The following is a 22,402-nucleotide window of genomic DNA, read 5'->3' as shown; positions in this document are numbered from 1 at the left end:
AATAGTCAGCCAAAAAGTAATTAATGTTAGACACAAGAAAAAACAAATGCATTCAGTGGTTCATCTGTGTATCAGACACTTTTGTCCATAGTAATGTGCAAGTAATGATCAGAGAGCAGAATCATCCTGCGGTTAAGTTCTAACCTATAGAGCCACACAGATTAGGAAGCAGATTAATAAGTGTCATGAAAAGTCAATCTAAATAGAAAATAAATAGAAAAAAAGAATACAGAGAGGAATTAACATAGAATATAAATAAAAATATATTAACACTAAAGCAGCAATAAGCAGCGTACATCGCTGTTTCAGACATATTCATTCTGAATATGTAACCGGTGTGTATTCTGAATGACAATAGTTATTCTATTCTATTCTATTGGTTTGAATGACATTTATGTCTCTGGTATTTCTGATCATAAGCTTATTGAATGCAGTTTTCACACTAATACTCCTCCTTCTAAGAAAATCTCTGTCACTTATTGCAATATCAGCTCTGTCAGTTGTAACCTCCTTCCCTGTCTGACTTACATAAACTCTCTTTTCCTGATACTATGGTTTCTTTCTATAATGACGCTATCTCTGTACTGCTTAATGATCCAGGCCCTCTAAAGACTCACTCTTGTCCTTGGTTCACCCCTGGTCTCACTGTGCACATGCTTCTATACACCAAGCACATCCAAAAGCATAGGGACGCTGTCACGGATTGGAACCTGACAATATTGTTATGTTACTGTATGTTAATATTAATTGGCCAACATTTTATAAAATTAAGTATAGTGATGGGGAGGATGCGGATATCTTGGGTATTTCCCTTCCACTATGGATGCTGACCAAGATTGTGCATGGATTGTACCATTGCAATTGTGTGATTTGGGTGGGGAAGGGTGTTCACAATTGTTGGGTAAAACCAAGTGGGGAGGGGGGGGGGAGAATTTTTACATATTACAATAAGACTGATATTTTAGTCCTTGTTGGTATTATGAATAAATCCGAATAAAATTGTGGTTTGGATGGTATATTTTAGAACTGTGTATGTGGGATGTATTGAAGATAATTGTTAGATTAATTGTCCCAAGGGGAGGGGTTGGAATCTATTTAAACCCCGCAGAAGGTGCTAAAGGAAAAAGTTGTTATGGATCCAGAGGCTGCCAGGATATAGCCTGTTTGGGGTAATTTTTTTGTTGTTAATACTTTGTATTTGTGCCCTCTTCTGCGAGAGGATAATAAATGTTTGCACCTTTTGGAACTACATGGCCTTCTCTGGTTCCTGAAGCCTCTGGCCTCTCAGCTATTCCTAACAGACGCCCTAAATACTGCTCGCTCAAACTTCATCATAAGTGGGGCTAAGTCTAGGCCACAGACACTCCTTAACACTGTAAACAAACTCCTCAGACCTCCTGTACAAGCATGGCCCAATAGAGCTGAGTAGTGGCAGGCATTTTTACTTTTTTTAAGTCAAAATTAACCAAATCTTTCATAATTTCCCTCCTTTTTCTCAATCATTCTCACCTTTTAACCTTGATTGTGCTACTCCAGCTATAAAACTCCTTTGTCAGGAATTTGGGCGGGTTTGGAGCGAGTACGAGGCATAGTGCAGGTTTGAACAGCAATGGACGACCCACTTTCGGCTCACGGGACAAATGGGGATTTATTACGCAAAACAGAAACATTAAGATCACTACAAAAAAACCAAAAGGATCACAAGGGGTCAAAAAATTAAAGGGGATAAAGAAAAACTAAATTTGCAAAGGGGGAATCAGGCAAGGAGGCAACAAACATAAACCATCACAAACAATGAACTACTAGGGACTAAAACTTAGGCAAGAACTTAAATACAAAAGCTGAACAAGGTGATGACAATCAGGAGTGAAACAGACAATTAACCAATAGGAGAAGGTGCAGGACAACAAGCAAATCAGGAAAACACACAAGAACAGGTAACAGGTGAAACTAACTCAGGGAACTGAACAGGGAAACTAAGAACTAACCAAGGAAACAGGGAAACAGGAACTAACGCTGGGGAACAGACAGGTAGAAACACAAGCACAGGCACAAAGAACGAAACCAAAACCAAATACAAATCAGAAGAAACAGGAACTAGAAAAACTCATACAATAAAACACTAGGGAACAAAATCCACAAAAACAGAGGAGGTGGGATTCGAACATAAGACAGAGGGAATCACAGGCAGCTGCATGTTCAATGCGTTCCTTGCAGCTGATAGGGAGCAGGGGAAGACACAAAGACTGACAACACAAGGGAGGAGATGACCATCAACGCCTGCTGGCCAAACGGGGAAGGGGCACAGAGTGGAACAGGAGCTGACCCTGACATCTTTGTTATCCTGGTCAGCTCGACCAGCCGCTACACCTCTACTTAAAGCATGTCCTTCCATAATCAGTTCTCCAATTGCATCACTGATAAACACATCTCTCTTCCGGATAATGTCCTGAATGGTGTCCCTGTAAAACCTGCTACAGTTATCAAAAATCACCGTGTGCTATTTGACTCTTAACTTCTTTGATCTTCATATAAATTTCCTCTCCAAAACGACATCCTTTCCCCTCCATAATATCGCTTGTCTACACCCATTTCTGTCCAATACTGATGCCCAAATTCTGCTTCATGCTTTTATTACGTGCCATATTGATGACAGCAGCCCCCTTTTCATTGGGATCCCCTCAGAATTTATATAAAAGCTTCGATATGTTCAGAACTCAGCAGCCTGAGTTCTCACTCACACCAAACGCTCCACTGACATCACAGCCATCCTCTCTCAGCTACACTGGTTACCATTTCAGTCTCACATCAAATTATAAATATTACTTGTCGCTTATAAAGCTCTGCATAACCTCACTCCTCACTACCTCAGTGAACTACTGACTCCCTGCTCACCCTCTCGCTCTCTCAGATACTCTAATAATAATCTCCTCACTGTTCCACACACCAGACTTTCTACCATTCAAATCTGAATTAGAGATTTGTCTTCTGTCTCTTCCTCCTTTACCGATTACTGATCTCTCTTTCTTATTTATCTATTTTTTCTGTAAAGCGACCTTGGGATTGTGAAAGGCGCTATATAAATGTAACTATATGTATAAATGTAACTATAAATGTGTTATTTATCATTACAATTCGTGGTAACACAACCGACTTATATGACAGGCTTTAGCTTATTTTCAGCTTCTTTTTTGTTTAATAAATATTGCAACATTTATTACAAAAATATCAAACATTATGATGTGATTTTTTTCCAGTAATCTGGCAGCCCTAATTTTAAATAATCCTCAGTACTTAGCTATTTAAAACCGTCCCCTGTCAGACAGCTGGGCACCGGAGCAGTTCAGGTTAAGCAGCTGTCTAAAGGTAAACAGGCCGAGTTTCACCCCGGACCTGGGCTGGGAAACTTCAGGTTACATACAGGCCCTTGTCTTACCCATCATGCTAAGGACCATCCCTCTTAACTGGGTTACTGCATGTGTGAGTAAGCTGGGGATTCAGTTGTGAAGTTCAGAAGTTTTGATTTAAAGGTATTTTAAAACCTGAGCAACAAAATCATCAAAATAAACTCTGTACAGTAATGAGATGAAAAATGAGCAGCATGTGCTAAAACACTGAAGTATGTTTGCCATCTTCAAAGATGCACCACAGTGTGTTTAATGTTTTACCAGGAGCTGTTTCTTATGCATTAATTACACTTAAACTTACCTGTTAGGACACAAACCATAACGATGGGAAATGCAGCTGTCAGAGTGTTGAGTAGAATATTCTGCCACGTAGCTGCAAAATGAAAAGTTATTTTTTAAATAAAACAAAAATGGGATTTATAATTATATGTTAAATTCAACCCATCATACGTTACACCAGCTATCTTTAATTATAGCGACATTATTTAACAATGTCAGACCATTAATGACCATTCTTTCCATAAAGACAAAATAAACTAAAATTCATCATATATGATCATGAGCTGTTAGATGATAATTTTACACAAATTAGCAGCAGAAGACATTCTTATTAAAAATAAAAGCCTCTGTGACCCACATTACAGTGTAAGAGCTGGACAGTGCACTGATAGAACTGTAATACCAACAGTAACTGGGATGTGAGAGAACCAGCAATCATATGGAAACACCTCATGGAAAAAGTACTGATGGACTTTTAAATGTAAAATGTAGTAAAAAGTTTTAATGTATATTTTGTAAACTACAGAAATTTGGAGAAATAGACAAATATCAATTCCTAAATTCTTCTGTTGCTGTTCAAGTACATCTAGTGATGCTCCTGGAATCACCAGATGTTTCAGGTCATTCAACATGTGTGTGTTCCAGTGGTTAAATGGCTACTCTTCGCCCAGGACTCCTCTCTCTTGAACCACAGCCATCTTGAGGCTTTCTCCGCCGCATCGGTGGTGTTGTGGCTCTTCTCTTCCTCTCACCTTCAATAGCCAACCAACTGAAGACTTTAGTTAAATATCGGGCTGCAAAGCCCCTGCGGCGGACCTCGACTTTGCTCTCCATCCACCTTGGTCCTGAATACCAGCTGAGATTCTTGCTGCAGATCTTGGTTACTCCCTGCTCTAATGAAGGTGATGACCAGCCTCTAAGGGGCGGGAATGTTTAGGCCATTCTGCTCCTGAGCTGATGCCTTCACAATGACCTTCAGGAGCAGGTCATGCCTCCAGGAGCAGGGCCCCTCACTCAGTGCCTTTGGGCAGCATCTCAGGATGTGCTGCAGGTTCCTAGCTTGGAGCACAGAGGACAGGTTGGTGTCTCTGCCTTGCCCCACCTGTAGACTGGATGGGCTGGGGAGCATCACAAATAGCCTGGATGAGGAATTTGATGCTGTGCGGCTCAGCTTTCCACAGCTCAGCTCAGGTCACCTTCCACTTTACTGCATTTTCCCATTTTGACTAAGCCCTCCCATTCCCACCATCCAGCATTGTCTCACCTCCTTCACTGCATCTCTCACTTCCTGCTGGAGCAGGAAGTTTTCCTGCTTCCCTTGGGTGATTAAGGTGGGAAGGATCCTAATCCAGCTCAGCCTTGACAGCTTCCTCTGCCCTCCACTTCCTACCAGTCTTCACCATTATGCAGCAGCCCTGGCGACAGCCTCTACTGTCGGAATTCGCACTTTGTAAACCAGGATAACTTTTTAATGCCTTCAAACTGTAATTCTGCTTGTCACTGCATCTTCCATTAACCCTAGGATGCACAAGTGGGTCAAAAATGACCCACTTATGGAAGAGTGTAGGGTCATATCACTCATGCATCCTAGGGTTAAGCATACTAATACCATGTTGCATATGACATTACCAGCACTTTACTCACCATGGTAACTATTTTACTAAATCACTCCCACACAAAACTTCCTTTTTATTTGTTTTTAATTCTCCTTATTTGATTTTCACTCAAATCATTTTTGCCTCCATTGCTGCTTAAGACAAACGGACCCGCAACAAGAGTCTAGTCTGCTGATTCGTACCAGATGTAAAAAGAAGCTTAAAATATGTTCACATTTTAGACAATGTAATGAATATTTTCCTCATTTATGCTATATATCACCCATGTGCAACCCTTCTGTTATTAATCAGAATAGTCATTTTTATGAACCCCCCCCCGGATATAACTGCGATCCGCACATCACACCCATGTGCTCCAGGCATCCGGCCATTCCTGATATGCCCCCTTTCTGGCCCGATGTATCGATGTAACTGAACTTCACATGAAAGGTGCATAGCCGGTTACAAACAGCACTGAGGATGATCTTTGCTTCAACATTCAACAGAAAGATGAGACAGATTTGGTTTATTTTCAATTCTCCTCCTTTGGTATCCAAACCCCATCAGCAACCCTCTGCTGGGAATATAGGCCCTTCTCCAGACAACTCGAAGGAGCTTCCATGGACGCAGGAAGCGTTTAGGCCAATTCTTGTACTCTTTGTGAGAATGCCCCTCAGGCCTGGAGCTGAGCTTGATCATCCTCTCTTGACTACCTCAGGAACCTCTTTCAGCTGCAGGTCTGACATGTCAAACTGCACAGCTGCCTCGGTCGGCTGTATCACTGTGCTGCACTCTCCCAGGTCCTGATCTCTTACTGGGTCACTATACATCTACTTCAGATGCTGGTCCCTCTCCTCCTGTGAACAGGCCAGCTTGCTGCTATGCTTCTGCCCTAACAGATCCTTCATGAACTTGAATGGCTTGGTGATGAATGCCGTGCTTTCAGGCTCTTTCACGGCATCGTCCACGATGCCACTCTACCCAGCAGAGCACCCTGATCTTCTTGTGTAGGATGTACATCAGCTGAGCCAAGTCACTGTTCTCCTCTTCTTTTTCCTGTATGTATTGGGACCTGAGGGTTTCCATCTCCTGCCTGATACTATGGATCTTCACTGCTCTTTGGTTCTTTACATATAATCCTTTGTAAGTTCTTGGCTGCTCCTCTCCAAATCGCTGTGGCACACCAGTGACAATGATCGCTGTCATGGTCAAGCTAATTATAAACACCTGCCTTTATTTTACAGTTTCTCTTGCCAAACAGTGACAGCCTCCTTTAATATGAAGTGTAGGAGACAGGAGAGAAACATGGAAATATGTAAACATACCTGTGAATGATTTCTGATATGGAGCCATAAGAAACAGCAGCAGGATATTCATCAGACTGATGGCAGGACAAGTAACAGCCTCTTCTGTGGATCCTGGGAAACAGGTAACATTACGTTATATTTATTGAGCAGAGTCAAGCAGGGTCAGAACATACTGGGAGCAATTAGGGGTTCAGGTCCTTGCTGAGGGGCCCATGTGTAAAATCACTCTGTCAAGTCTGAGATTTGAACCAGCGACTGTCCAAATGAAGGGGAAACATCCTAACCCACTGAGCCACATCCCCCCCCCCCATCACTGATAAAACTGAAGAAATCATTTCCTCATACAGTATTTATATGGGCAGTCATAGAATTGTTCCCCAGTTCTGAATGCGGCACTAGGATCCCTGTTATTCCTGTTTAAATTACTTAGCTTTTCATAACTGCCTTCCTTCTACTCTGCTGAACTTTACATTGGATTTCATGTTACCTGTCACTTTATTACCGTCTGCTGACATCTAAAATTCTATGATTAGTCACCAGGGGGCGCTGTCTCTGCTGATGTAAAATATATCTTTATTTCATTACAGTGTGTTTAATCTCCCTGTACTTGCAGGTAATCCAAAAAAGTGCTCATTTTAAGTGAACAAAATTATCCTACACAGACTCACAGTATCAATAAAACAATCTTTTAGGAAATACATATCAAACTATAAATATCTATCAGTTAATTTATGATGGATACTTATTCACCTTAAAATTGAATCACCACAGTATTAATTACAAATATTAGGTATCAGCCTCAAATTACAGAGTCATTCATTTACATAATTAATCCCCAGCAGGTTGCTGTTTATGCTGCTGCTGTTTATTTCTTACTGCCTGCACAACAAAAACAATAAAATCTGTCTCTTTGTAAAGCTGCTTTAAACCATATTCAATGGGCTCACCTTCAGTTACACCCCACAGGATGAAGGCTGCAGAAACCATGATTGGTGGGACTGTGACATGTGAGCAGTGACTCAGCAGAGCCTGTTTGCTTTTATCTATGGACAGGAAGTAGAACCAAATTTAACCACATGTTGCTTAAAATTAGATGATGGTTCATGCAAAGTTTAATAATCTACAGCCATCCTCAGATGTTCATACTGTTGCATGCTCACCTACAGTACAGACACCCAGTACAGACTGTTAATCTCACCAGATGAAGATCCTACATTATTTTTAGTATAATTTCAATGAGGACATCCGCTTTGGTTCATTGTTTTAGTTTGCAGGGGTTTATAGTAATAAAACTTTCTGAAATAATTCATATTCACACATATGTGTTTATTACCAAAGACAAAGGATCAAAGTATGTTAATTACATCACAGTTAAACCCTGCAGTGGACAGACACCCTGTGTAGATGGAGTCCTGCCTGATGCCCCATGTCTGCTGAGATGCCCTCTACAGGATAAGTGGCTGCAAACATGGGTCCACTGATGTCATCATAATTACTAGAAATGACAGAGCAGATGCTACACTTACCTTCCCTTCTTAAATACCTGACAGATAAAGCACCAGTAAGTAGGACTACAGGTGTGACAGCGATGCACAGCCCCAGAATCAGCCAATGCAGGGATGAATAACCTAAAATATTCAGAATAACATTCCATTAGTTATTTTCTAAAACAGGCTGTTTGCCATGCGGCAGCATAATCAACACGTCCACACCATTTAGACTCACAAAGTGGAGCAGAAATTTATAAACAAATCTTTGTCCATAAGTGCATACTGTAAGTCCTAACTGTCTCTAGCCTGAAAACATATAAATTTAATATATAAGATTTTTCATATCCCCATATATGATTAGGATATATTTACACAACATATTGCAAAGGGCATTTTAACTGTATTAACCAGTCACACAATGTAATGTACAGTTAATAAAAATTACTGTATTTTTTCTCAGTCGTACTCTCATGGTCTCTGTAACTCCTAATTGAACATTAATAATAAAACCATAATTACACATTACACTGCATCACTCTAATAAAATACCTGTTATGATAGAGCTGGAAACTGCACTAAAGCTGAAGCCTGAAACAAACATTCATTCATTCATTCATTCATTTAATGCATTTTCTATCTTTAAAAATGAACTAAATTTCTACTGTTTCACTGAGCAGATTAAACCCTATGGTATGTGCATAAAGGTCAGTCTGCAGCAGAACCATTGAGACTTGAAAATGTTATTTAATCACCCAAAACTATGTTGAGATGCATGTTAAAACCAGTCCTTCTAGTGACTCACCCAGTGCTGCTATCCTGGCAGTTGTACTTGCAGAATCAGTATCTGAGTGGACTTCACACCTGAACTCTCCTTTGTCTTCAGTCCTGACTTTCCTCAGTTTCATTGAGAAGTTTCCTTTGGGAATTTCCTCTGTGAAGAATTCAGCTCTTCCAGAGTATCTCCGATTCTGTGACTCTGGTCTGTTCTCTCCATCAGCGAACAGAAGCACCAATATCTCACTGTCATCGTCGGTCTTTATCCATTTCACCTGAAGCTCTGTCACATTAACATGGGTGTCCAGAGAGCAGCTGAGAGTCACATCCTCTCCAGCATGTGCATAGACAGGCTCATCTGCACCCGTCACCACCAACCGCTCTGGAACAAGAAGAGGAAGATCATACAATCTGGCACCCAATGCGTGCATTCGACTTGGGCTTAGGTCTGTCTGCAGCTGACGTGACGTGGAGATAGTTCTGCCAGCGGCTGCAGGGGTGGAGTATAAACTGACTGCAGCCAAGTCACACAACCTCTACTCCTCATAGTGCGAGACCTTTCTGCAATGGCAACACTGCCAGAAGGCTGTCGATAAATCTATACAAATATCTCTGCATGCACATTACTTCTTTTACAATAACCAGCTCCTGATCCCAACTATTAGCAGTGAAAAAAAATACTATTGTGTATAATGGCCCTGTGTAAAAAGATAGCTGCCAGGGAAAGATCAAATACATTTACTTCAAGTATTCTAAGTTTATATTGTCATGTACAGAGTACAATGCAATTCTTACTTGAATGCCTTCTTCACAGACTAGACGATTAAACAGATAAAGCAGCACAACATTACAGTAACTAACAATAAATAAACAACTAACTTACGTTTATTATTAGAGCATTTATTTCATTTATTTAAACATTTAAACTCACTACTTTACGTGCTTTTCCCTCACAAAAGCAGATGGTTCGGGCTTCGTTTAACACGGTTCCACAGAGTAGACACAAAAACACCCCTTCACAGTGTTTTGTATTGTCTGCCAGTTGCAGAATACTGGTGAAGCTGTTGGCAGTTATGGACAATGCCTCTTACCCCCCATAATAGCTTCAGCAACCGACTAACTTAACCCTGCTGCATTAAGGAATGATACAGAAAATCATTTCTGCCCAGTGCTATTAGACTCTATAACTCAACTGCCCATGACACACCTGTGGTGACCAAACTGGACTAGTTACATCTATTGCAACTCAGATTCCTGCATATCCTAATTGCATCTTTACACCTTGTCTATTGTGGTATCCTATTTCAGTATTTTATTGCATTCTGTTTTATTTTAATCTCATTTTATTCTTTTATCATATTGTATTGCATTACAACTTTATTGTTTAATTTAAATGTACCTGCCTGGTTTGGCAACATAATTTCCTTCTGGGGATTAATAAAGTTATCCATCCATCTATCTAAGACAGGACCTGCAAGTTTCTGTAATGCGGCCCTTGGACGGAACACACAAAACACAGTTATGAATGATAATTTAATCGAGTACACGAGATTGATCTTTTGTGACTTTTTTGTTTGTAATCTAACCAATTAGATGTTAGGACTTATTTCGAGCCCGCCCACTGAGTTTGATGGATGACGTTGACAGATCATTTTAATGGTTGCTGGTATCATTTAATTCATTTAAACAAGCATTTAAAGCACAATTTAAACGATTATTTACATAATCATTTAAATGCCAATTTAAATAATTAATCATTTACATGATAATTTAAATCAGGCCTATAATTCAATAATCATCTAAGACATGCTATTGATATTTATAGAATATTGTCACAAAACACCCTCCATACCAGCTGACAGACACTTCCAAACCAGCGAGCTGACTAAGACGAAGCTGAAGTTGGTTCCTATTTCGTATCTCCTTATTCCGATTTTCCGTTCCACCTTAATGCTGTGCAGCCGAATACAATGATGCAATTGCACCTGTAGGGGGACTCAATTAGCGAGGCCTACCTTCAGAACTTCATTTGGTTTTTGATTCGTATTAGCTGAAAACGATTCAACTGACTTTTTACCACACTGAGGAAAGTACATATCTGGGCAGTTTCAGTAATAGTACAGCTCCCTCCACAATTATTGGCACCCCTTCTAAAGATTGGAGATTGGAGTTGCCACCAAGTCGTGCACTGTGACTCCTCTAGATAATATCCAAGGTGCCCTGCGAGATGAAACACGTCCTTCTGGGAACACTGGCAACACCAACACAACCCTCAGCAACCTTCAGGCATTACATTAAAGTCAGCAATCGCACCCAAGTCTGCAAGTTCCTCACTCAAACTGCATGCAAACTATTCAGAAACAGCTTGATCTTGGAGTCTGTCTAAGTCCAGCCTCATTCTCCTAGTAGGTAGTAGCCAACTGGATCTAAGCGGAATTTTCAGAGTAGCAACAACAAGTCTGTGGTCAGAATTCACAAACTGGGCACTTCCGTAGATCCTGCCGTTCTGCAGGAGCCTCCAGCATCTGCCCACGAGGATGTGATCAGTCTCCTTCGCTGCACCACCAGTATCTGAGTACCAAGTCCAACGATGTTGCTCAGGGCGTTGGAACCAGGATCCAGCGACTCGCAGCCCCTGACCTTTTGCAAAGTCAAGGAATATGGAGCTGCTTTCACCGCGGTCTCCAGACCCATGGAGAATGGAGGTCCTCGTAGCCAGCCCTGTCTGTCCCAGTGGTCACATTGAAGTCACCCATGACCAGAGGAGTGTCACCTCGTGGGCAAACCGTGCATAGTAGCGAACACTATTAATTACTTATTTGATATTTTATTTACCTATGTGCTCCCAATTCTGAATTCTCTCTGTCCGTCTATATAGTGAATTATTCTGTAGATGAACAAAAATATTCTTAACCATACAGACACCATAGAACATTGTATAGAAATGTTTATCTACATTTTATGTTTATTTCTGTATTATATATAAGATGGATGTGATTTCTTTTGATTCATTACCCAAAATCAATGGAACAACGGACTTAAATGCTCAAATACTGTAATACACCAGGTGTTGCGGATGAGTCCTGTGGAGGTGTTGTAGGCCCATCAACGAAACACAGATGACCCCAATGAATTGACAATCCCAGGTATATAATCCCAAAGTGCCAGGATTTGTAATTGTAACATCAAGTCCTATGAGCTCGACTGACTCATTTTCTAATGAAGTACACACACACTATCACTGAAACAGTCCAGATATGTACTTTATCGTGTTCAGTTAATACGAATCGAAAGCCAAATGAAGTGCTGAAGGTAGGCCTCGTTAAATGAGTCTCCCTACAGGCGCAATCGCGTCATTGCATTCGGCTGCGCAGTATTTAAGGTGGACCGAAAATTTTGAATAAGGAGATGCGAAAAAGGAGCCAGCTTCAGCCTCGTCGAGCAAAGAGACATTATGAGCGGCGAGTGGAAACACATTGAATGGCTTTATCTGTAAACTTAACTCACGGAAGACCGCGTTTATCATAACCGACGGGTAATTACAAAAAAGACTCTCTCAAATGGTGATATGTAGTAGTTACTTGTCGATCAAATTTCATAAAGATTATCTCATTTGATTGTACGAACTGCAAATAGCCTGGTTAGTTACTGTAATAGCATTCAAAATTCCAGGATTGCCAGCTCTCACGGATGCATGTGGCGTGATACACTTTCAGACTCATGCAGGACTCACTTAAATCTTACGGCAAATCTATTAACCCACTGTAAACCTAAAATTAAAAACTGTACATCAAAAGCGTTGGGGCAGTTTGCTAACAATACAGACAATTTGCAAGGTAATACAACTGTTACATGCATGTAAATGCGTGCGCATGTGTGTGCAGACTTGTCTCAACCTGAAAATCTCACTCCAGCCAGCTGACCACAGTTGGCAACCCTGCAATTCTCATTATACTGTGTTTGCTGTAAGGATATAAAGTTTAAGAAGCCCGTAAAAAGGGGGACAGACCTGGCATTTATTTGTAAAATACCATAAAGTAAGTTACTCAGTTACCAGAAACATGAAACCATTCAGTTCATAAACAGGTCTGCCAGAATTCCCGTAAATTCAGCGTATGTAATAAAATGGAAAGATGAATATCACTTTATATATAATGAACTGTACAAAGCGCCACTACCGAGATGACGTCACACCTCGGACACCGATATACTCGCCTCCCCCAATGTTAATAAGAAACGTACGCCCCTGGGTCCATGTGTCTTAAGTCATAAAACAGAAAGGTTCACTTGCCTACTTCCCGTATGTCCACCCGTGTTTCATGGTTCTCCTGCTCTGTATAAACCACACACTTGTACTCTCCAGCATCTGCAGTCCTCACACCCTCAAGCAGCAGAGAGAAGTTGCCTTTGGCGATTTCCTGAGGGAAGAAGTGGGCTCTGCCCTTGTATGCGTCTCCCTGTGATTCAGGTCTGCTCAGACCCCCCTGGAATAGGTGCACGATGGTGTCTGAATCAGTCCTTCTCCAGTCCACCTCCAGCTCCTCCAAAGGCAGGGGTCTGTCCACAAAGCAGGGCAGCAGAACAGCTCCTCCCAGCCGGGCTGTTAGAGGACCAGCAGATCCGTGTAGCAGGAAACCTGCTACAGGGATAAGAGATATAAAATCACTTAATGCCTCAAAGCATTAAATAATAAGCGCGAAATATCAATTAGGCTACAATACAGTTATTTGAATATTTGGTAAGCAAATATTTGTATAAAAATTTGTACACCCAAAATATGAACAACGTACTCAATTAAATTTCTTCAACATTATTGTACGAGTTACCAGACACGTAAAACTGTCTTCATAATGTACATACCATCAGAATTAATGACGAACTTCAACACGATCAAAATAGCGCTGAAAGTTTTGATCTGCATCGCCACCTTTATTGTTCTACAAAGAACTGTTTCTATAATGCAAAAGGCAAATTTTGCTGTATATTTTCGTTTTTATAAACAGCCTATATGCGCTTTTATTAACACAGTTACATCCCTACACGAAATGCCGTCTTCCTGACCATACTTTAACTTTCATTTTACACCTGGAGCTGAAACACGCCCAACACCTGAATTACGGCAAAGGGTGGATCTCATGGCTGATTTTTCATGATCAAATGCAAATCGCTTAAGTGAAGGTTAACTGGCTGATTCTCAGCTTAAATAACTTCGTTATAACATGTATAAAGATGTACAAAAGGGATATAGAATATGGGTTTAATGAGGAATCCCTAATAGCTGAAACGTGGAAAATATCCATTCTAGAAGCTGACAAACGTGATTTCCATATTATTGTCATAGATGTGGGTTTTCTAATGAAGCAGAAAACTACTATAAATACCAGAGCCTGTAAATGATTACAACCCAAAATTTGTATAGAAAGATCAAGTCCTTAATTCATAAAACATAAAACAAATAAAATAGGTTGCTGTTCTGAAAAGAGTTTGTCACTTAGGCTGTCAGGCAAGCTGCAGAAATGCAAAATCAAAGGGGATGCCTTTTTCAGCAACCACCTGCCGGAAAAGGCATCCTCTTTGATTTGAAAAGCTCCCATCAAGTGCCTTTGGCAGTTTGTATTTGAGAGAGTGTTCACTAACCTGTAAGTTTCAGCGGTGTAGCTGCAGTAGATGCAGTTTTAACAGGGGGATGCCTTTTCTGGCAGGCGGTTGCCAAAAAAGACATCCCCTTGGATTTTTCATTTCTGCAGCTCCCATCATCAAGTACATAATAATAATAATTCATTGATACTCATGGGGAAATTGTCTTTACACCTCCCTATTTATAGAGTAAGTTGTTTGCAAAGGGTAGCCATCTGGTGAGACACCCAGGAAGCTGGGGGTTAAGAGCCTTGCTCAAGAACCTGCAGACATGCTGAGGCTGCGTTTGAACTACTGACCTTCTGATTACATGGACACAGGCTTAGCCGATCAAGCCACACACACGCTGCCCCCTACACAAAACTATATCCCCTCACCAACTTCATCATTATATTTGCACTGACCCCAGCATCATGCATTTTTAACTAATACAATTCGGAGACAGGTCAGTGTCATCTGAGCTACATGGTGCAACACTATTTTAGCCATTAATTAAAACGAGACCCAGACATTTTAAAAAGATTGAGTAACAACTTGATTATTTTTTTCGTGAAAAAACAGTGTTACTGTGCATCTGATACACACTTATAATGTAACAAGCTTTAAATTGCCACGTTCATGTCTGCTGTTTTGAACTTTTGAATCGATATTAACAGGCACGTGACATCCTATTAAGTAACAAACCATTTTCAGATCAGCGACCTATTTTGTTTTGTGTTATATTTACATCACATTGTGTTGTGTATTTTAACAAAGGGGGTCATTGTGACGCCCGCTCCGTCCGCTCCTCGTGTGTGCCACGCCCCCTAATTACCCACGTGTGATTTCCTGATCGTGCCCAGTCGTGTCTTGTTTCCTGCTGCCTTGTTTCTTGTATTTAAGTTCCTGTTGTGTACTAATCCAGTGTCTGTCATTGATGTTAGTCGGCGTCTTCTGTTCCCTGTCCCGGATCCCCTGAATAAACCCCTGTTTGCCCTGATTACGGCGTGTTTGCCCGTTTCTGCCTGCTCGCCCGCACGATCGCCGCTCTACCCGCGATCGAGTGTGACAGTCATAGTTACACGTGACCCCGAGCACAAGGCTACAGCCCTGAATAACACACTATCCATGTTGATCCATGCAGCAGGCCAGATAGGGTAACATGTCTTTCACATGTTTCTTATGCTCTGTATGAACTCATAGTGCATCATCACAGGCTACACTCACAAGGCCTCCAGCATTTCACCTACGTCCTACGTATCACCCCACCAGCGAGGCCAGTCCTGGGCTGTCACATGGAAGCTAACGAAGAAGTCTGGACTAAACTAGAGGACTTTTCTTAGAAAAGGCAAAGAAAGTATTTTTAATTAATTATAATTAGTTAATTAAAGGGGGCGGCATGGTGGTGCAGTGGTTAGCACTGCTGCCTCACACCTCTGGGACCCAGGTTCAAGTCTCCGCCTGGGTTACATGTGCGTGGAGTTTGCATGTTCTCCCCATGTCATTTTGGGGTTTCCTCCGGGTACTCCGGTTTCCCCGCACAGTCCAAAAACATGCTGAGGCTAATTGGAGTTACTAAATTGCCCGTAGGAGTGCATGTGTGAGTGAATGGTGTGTGAATGTGCCCTGCGATGGGCTGGCCCCCCATCCTGGGTTGTTCCCTGCCTCGTGCCCATTGCTTCCGGGATAGGCTCCGGACCTCCCGCGACCCAGTAGGATAAGCAGTTTGGAGAAGGGATGGATAGTTAATTAAAATGTTTGTTTATAGTGTTTGCAAAAGAATTGTTTTGAATTGTAACAGGCAAAAACATTTTCAAGTTTCGGATATGAGGACTTGAGCATTATGTTGTTTTTTGTCTTTGTTGCTTTTCTTGCCTTTCATTGAGGAAGATGGAGGAAGATTGAGGAATTCCGTACAGAGACACACTCCCTTTCTCTCTTTCTCAGAACCCACCCCTCACTCTCACACGTAAACACACACATGGAACGATGCACACACACACAAACATCCATATATGGTCACTAATACTCATGCACACTCACATGGAAACACATTCATTCCTGAAAAATCAGACTGGACCGATACACACGCACACACACACGCACACACACGCTCACACACACAGAGGTTTGTAATTACATCTTTGTGAGGACTCTCTATCCATTTCTATGGAGAAAAAATTTATCCCAACATAATGACCTTAACCCTAAACAAACAAAATAGAAGACTTTTGGCATTGTTACTTTTTTGATTGCATTCACAGATCTTTGTGTGGACCTAAAAAATGGTCCCACGACATCAAAATAACAGGTTTTTATTACATTTTGGGAGACACTTGGTCTCCACAATGTAATATAACCCTAATCCATGCACCCACACATACACAGAAACTCACTTGCACACACAAAAATAAAGCTCTCTTGAATGCTTATTCTTACAGAAATTTCTGCCTTGACTTTCATATCAGTTTTCTTATGGTCCACCTGACAGGTGCAGTGGTGGCTCTGAGGCTAGGTATCTGTAGCAGTACCGGGAAGGTTGCTGATTCAAATCCCATGAATGCCCAGAGTCATTTTACTCCATTGGGCCCTTGAGCAAGGCCCTTAACCTGCAATTATTTCATAATGGGTATGACATGAACCTGCATCCAGCCCTATAAGGAGGTTCTATAAACTCACAGGGAATAACTTGGGGATTGTTAGCAGGATTGGCACTCCAGCCACCAGAAAAACACTCACATTAGTCCATTCAGACTAATGTGGTGCTGAGGTATCACCAGTCACATGGCTGCACCCAGGTTCTCATCCCTGAGGTGGTTTGTTGTGTGGTGGATGCGGCAACATGCTGCATCAGTGCATGCTCCTTACCTCTCTCTCCTCCTTTCTTTGTTTAATCCTCATTCCTCTTGCTCTGTACTCATTCCTCTAACCCAGTTTATTCCTGTTACAGTTATTGTTTTTTTTAGGTTAAAGCACTTTTGTTCAGTTTTGATTGGTCAATCATTTATGAAATTGTTTAATAAATGCCATGATGATTATTTAAAAATACTGGTTGAGTGGCTGGGCAACAATGAGTCAGTGAGATGTGTTTCATAGTAGCTCTTTAGGAACATGACTTTTTAAGTTGTACTTTTCTTGTGCATATGTCATTTCAAACCCTTTTTTACAATAACTCAGCATATTATTACATTTCATCAACTTCTCCCTTTTTGGTAATAGTTATGATGGCTGGCCAATCTAAATGTGATGTCAAAAAGTGGGCCACAGCAAACCTCGGCTTTCACATGAGCTGAAGCCCGCAATGTTGCACATGTCATTGCCAAACGGACAGACATACAGGTTTGATGAGCCTGAGCTGGCTCTGACTTTTGCAACATAAAAAATGAAAAAAACATTCTTAGACAGGAAGTTGCCCAGCACTGGAGAGTTGAGACTGAGCTTTTTACATCCTCATGTACCATCTCCATCCTATTCATTCCCATGCCATTCTGATAGACTTGTTATGGATCATCAGAATGTGCTTTTAGTGGCTGAACCTGTGACAGCAACAGGGTGGACATACACAGTTTCAAGCAAAGACTCAATAGCTGCATCAAAAGCTCTGCTGGACTATAAATTGAGAGTACAGTCAGCCCCCGTGCATTCGCGCTTCGTGATTCACGAATTCACAGATCCGCAAAAATGACATGTACGTTTCCTTTACGTATTTTATTGAATTGTAACTTGGTTACATATATGACTTCTGTCAATAAGTTTACAGTCCCGCTCGTTTACTCATTTTACCTTACTGTGAATGCAAAAGAAAACGGCAGCCAATGAATGCCGTGTTCTATGAAATAGTAGGGGTAACAGATAGATAGAGAGATAGATAGATAGAGTGAAGAGGCACTACAGCTAAGTTGTCCCCCCCTCCTTTGTCCACCTGTTTCCCCTCCCTCTCCCCTCCAGAGAGGAGTTAAACAGCTTGATGGCGTATGGGACAAAGGAGTTTTTAAGTCTGTTGGTTCTTGTCTTTGGGAGAAGCAACCTGTCACTGAACAGACTCCTCTGGTTGTTTTTGGCCGTGTGCAGAGGATGCCCAGCATTGTCCATAATGTCCAGCAATTTTTTTAGTGTCCTTTTCTCTGCCACTGTCGCCATAGTGTCCAGCGTCGTGCCGACCACAGAGCTAGCCTTCCTGATCAGTTTTTCCAGCCTGGATGAGTCCTTCTTTGCTGTGCTGCTCCCCCAACACACCACAGCATAGAAAAGTACTCCAGCAACCACTGACTGGTAAAACATTAGTGTACTGTACTGTTTACCGTATAAACTAAAGAGGAAAATAAACTATTCTGATTGTACCTGTGACGCCCGGCCCGTCCGCTCCTTGTGTGTGCCACGCCCCCCTAATTACCCACGTATGATTTCCTGATCGTGCCCAGTCGTGTCGTTTCCTGCTGCCTTGTTCCATGTATTTCAGTTCCTGATTTGTACTAACCTGTTGTCTGTCATTGGATGTGTTGCGTAAGACCCGTCAGTGTTGGTGAGACCTGTCGTTGTACCCCGTTTCCTGTCCCGATCCCTGCATTAAAACCCAGTTCGTTCCTCATCTTGCCTGCAAACTTGCTTTCTCTGCTCTTTGAGCCATACCCACCACGCCTGCTCCGCTGACCCGTCCGTCCAGGCGTGACAGAATGACAGACCGCAAGAAAAGCAAGCGGGCAAGAAAGCTCCTGAAGGAGCCGGAGATCCAGCTTGGAGCCTGCACGCTAGCCAGGCTATGGCTCCCGTCTGAGGACGAGGAGGAGGCACCCCTCCTTCTCGCGGACTAAGCCCGGAGAAGACCAGTCCTCTTACCACCCCTAGAGCAGTACCATTATCGGCCGGAACGCCTGGACAATTGGGGGGAATCCGGAAGGGTAGAGACGCCATCTCGCGTGTGCCCCGCATTCCGGCTAGGGCCACATCCATCATGCCTGAACCGGACGATCCTGCCCCGTGTCCAGTGGCAGCCACCCCGGAGGCGTACACCACGCCTCTCCCAGGGAGGACGGCTGCCCTGGCGAACCAGTTTTTTACCCTCCAGGGTTTATTCCTAAGGGTAATGGAAGGGCCGACAGCCCCAGGAGACCGGAGGATTGAGGCTCTCGTTGCGCGTTTGAGGCGAGGCTTTGACGCGTTTACGCCCGCCTCTGGTCCGGAAGTACTCGAGGGCTTGGCGGAGGACCTCCGACAGCTGCTCCTGCTCCAGAGCGCGTCGGTCTCCGCGCTGGAACAGTCGCTACCGCCAGCGGACCTCACTCCAGCTCAGCCGCCGCCGTCGCAGCCGTCTGCGCAGCCGGCCCCGCTGCCGCCGTCGCAGCCGGCCCCGCTGCCGCCGTCGCAGCCACCCCCGCTGGCGCCCCCAGTGCCTGCAGCGGCCCCAGAGGCGCCCCCAGTGCCTGCAGCGGCCCCAGTGGCGCCCCCAGTGCCTGCAGCGGCCCCAGAGGCACCTGCAGCAGCTCCTATGCCCTTGACCAGGGCGTTTTCTGTGACTCTACTTTCTGGTTCTGTTCCTGGCCCAGCCCCGCGTCCCTTGGCTCCAGTCCCCGAGGAGGTCCCCGAAGACTCCATCACGGCTCCTCCATCTCCGGAGGTGGAGGAGCTAGAATGGGACCCCTCGGGGACGGAACTGGTGACACCAATCCCGGCACCCCGATGTACCCGACCCCGAGTGGGGGGTACCATGTCAGTATCCCGTAAGGGGAGGGGACATAGACGCCGGACTGGGGTCCCTCCCGCCCTGCCCCCTGGCTCGCCCTCCGTCGCCTGCGCTGGGGCTCGCTCGGCGCCTGCAGCTCCTTGCCTGCCAGGGCGGTCGTCCCCGGTGCGGCCCCTGCCGCCGTCTCGTCTCCCGTCCTCTCTCCCTCCTTTGGTGCCTCGTCGGACTCCTGAGGGCCCCCCGTCGGCGGCGCCTCGGTCGCCTGCGGGGTCCTTACCTCCTGTTCGTCCGAGGACGTCGCCGCCTGCTGCGGCTCCCCCCTGTTCCTGCCATTCGCCTGGTCCCCCTCCTGCTTCCTCGTCCCCTTCCCCGGTGGCCCCTTCGGCCCCCTCCTCGGCCCCTTTCCCGGTCCCTCGCCCGGGCTCCTCGGCCCCTCCAGGGTCTTCCCCGGCTCCGGCCTCCCGGCCGTCTGCGGCCCCTCCGGCCAGCTCCCGTCGCCCGCTGGGTTTCCCTCGGGCTCCCCTTCGATCCCCCGCCTTCTTTCCCTTTACTCCTGCCTCCTTCCCTTCTGTCCCTGCTTCCCCTTTCTCTGTCCCTCGTCCCGTCACTCCTCCTGTTCCTCCTTCTCTCCCTGGGTTCCCTCTGTTCACTCCCGACCCTTTTGTTCCGTCTGTTCCCTTCGTGTCCCCGTTTCTGGTCTGTCTGTCGGCTTTCCCTGTCCTATGTCGCATCCTGTCCTGGCTTTTTCCTCTTTGTCAGTTCTGTTTGTCTGTCCAGTTCCCGGTGTCCTGTTGACTTTTTTTTGCTCTTGTTTTCCAGGTCCTGTGTTCCCCGTCTCGTCTCGTCCGGCACCCCTCCCTGGCGCGCCCGGTGAAGCGCACCTTTGGGGGGGGGTTCTGTGACGCCCGGCCTGTCCGCTCCTCGTGTGTGCCACGCCCCCCTAATTACCCACGTGTGATTTCCTGATCGTGCCCAGTCGTGTCTTGTTTCCTGCTGCCTTGTTCCATGTATTTCAGTTCCTGATTTGTACTAACCCGTTGTCTGTCATTGGATGTGTTGCGTAAGACCCGTCAGTGTTGGTGAGACCTGTCGTTGTACCCCGTTTCCTGTCCCGATCCCTGCATTAAAACCCAGTTCGTTCCTCATCTTGCCTGCAAACTTGCTTTCTCTGCTCTTTGAGCCATACCCACCACGCCTGCTCCGCTGACCCGTCCGTCCAGGCGTGACAGTACCATTAATTCTCTTTTTTTCCAGTTACTTTGGCAATGTTGTATTTTTATTCATTTTTAATGGTAATTTAACGTGTTTTAATATTATTATATTTCCACAGCTAGTTCTGGCAAAAGTTGTAGTTGTCATGACAAATAATAACCCTGTACCATGCATTGATCACTAACTGCTAACAGAATTGTAAGGAACTGTGGTTTTGATACACATTTCACATAAGTAATGATATCTCAGCAACAACTCAAAAACCGAAGACCCAATTTTCTGGAGATGTTCATGAGAACAAGTACACATTCAGTAGCTTTGGTAAAAAAAATGATAAATTCTGAAATATAGATTTTTTGTTATTGAATTTTTAATATTTAAATATTTTAAATATTTTAATTATTCATACAAGGAAGGCATTTCATTTGTTCAATGTATAGAGCTGGACAATAGCTTTAAAAAAATATGAGGACCTTTTCTGTGCAGCTTATATTAAGGTTAATATAGACGGTCAAATTCATAGTCCCTCCCCCAAAAAAGTAAAAAAAAATTTCGCTTAAATCTCTTTAAATATTGATCCAAGATTCGCCCAATTTCAGTTTCATGAGTCACTCATGTGACCAATTCAGCATGCCAAATGTAGTTAAAATCCGTGAAGATGAGGTCCAAAAGTGTGATAATTTGACAAGGAATGACCCAATACACCATAAGCACAATAAACAGCAAATGACACCGAATTATAACTAACATCAAACAGGAAACAATAGCGCTCCAAAGGAAGCGAAAACCCAGATGAATGCTACTAAGAACTGTGTTAACACTGATGAAACTAAGAATATTTTATTTTTATTCTGCGCAACATTGATTTTTTTAAATGTAATAGTCAGCTCGAAGCATTTACTTTATTCCGAAAGCAATACCCCAAATTACTAAAACATTTTACCATCCATTACCGTAAGGGTTCCCAGCCCCCGGTTAGTGTACCGGTGTTCTGTCGAAACATGCTACCCATTGAATAGTGCTACTTAGCGGATCTGCGCAT

General features: G+C 43.5%; 1 protein-coding gene across 1 annotated transcript in view; it reads right to left on the bottom strand.

The window, feature by feature from the left end:
• Positions 1-13,905, bottom strand: part of LOC125705063 (uncharacterized) — a 44,344-nt gene extending 30,439 nt beyond the window's left edge. The window contains exons 1-7 of the mRNA XM_048971393.1: positions 13,713-13,905; positions 13,144-13,491; positions 8,881-9,234; positions 8,115-8,216; positions 7,536-7,631; positions 6,607-6,699; positions 3,709-3,780 (exon numbers count right to left, since the gene is read on the bottom strand). Coding sequence (XP_048827350.1) covers positions 3,709-3,780; positions 6,607-6,699; positions 7,536-7,631; positions 8,115-8,216; positions 8,881-9,234; positions 13,144-13,491; positions 13,713-13,773 — 1,126 coding nt within the window. The 5' untranslated portion in view covers positions 13,774-13,905. The remainder of the gene's footprint in view (positions 1-3,708; positions 3,781-6,606; positions 6,700-7,535; positions 7,632-8,114; positions 8,217-8,880; positions 9,235-13,143; positions 13,492-13,712) is intronic.
• Between the last annotated feature and the right edge of the window lie 8,497 nt (positions 13,906-22,402).

Source organism: Brienomyrus brachyistius, chromosome 12 (genome assembly GCF_023856365.1).
Source record: "Brienomyrus brachyistius isolate T26 chromosome 12, BBRACH_0.4, whole genome shotgun sequence".
Lineage (NCBI taxonomy): Eukaryota > Metazoa > Chordata > Actinopteri > Osteoglossiformes > Mormyridae > Brienomyrus > Brienomyrus brachyistius.
Note: the sequence above shows the minus strand (reverse complement) of the source record. Positions and strands in the feature narration are given on the sequence as shown.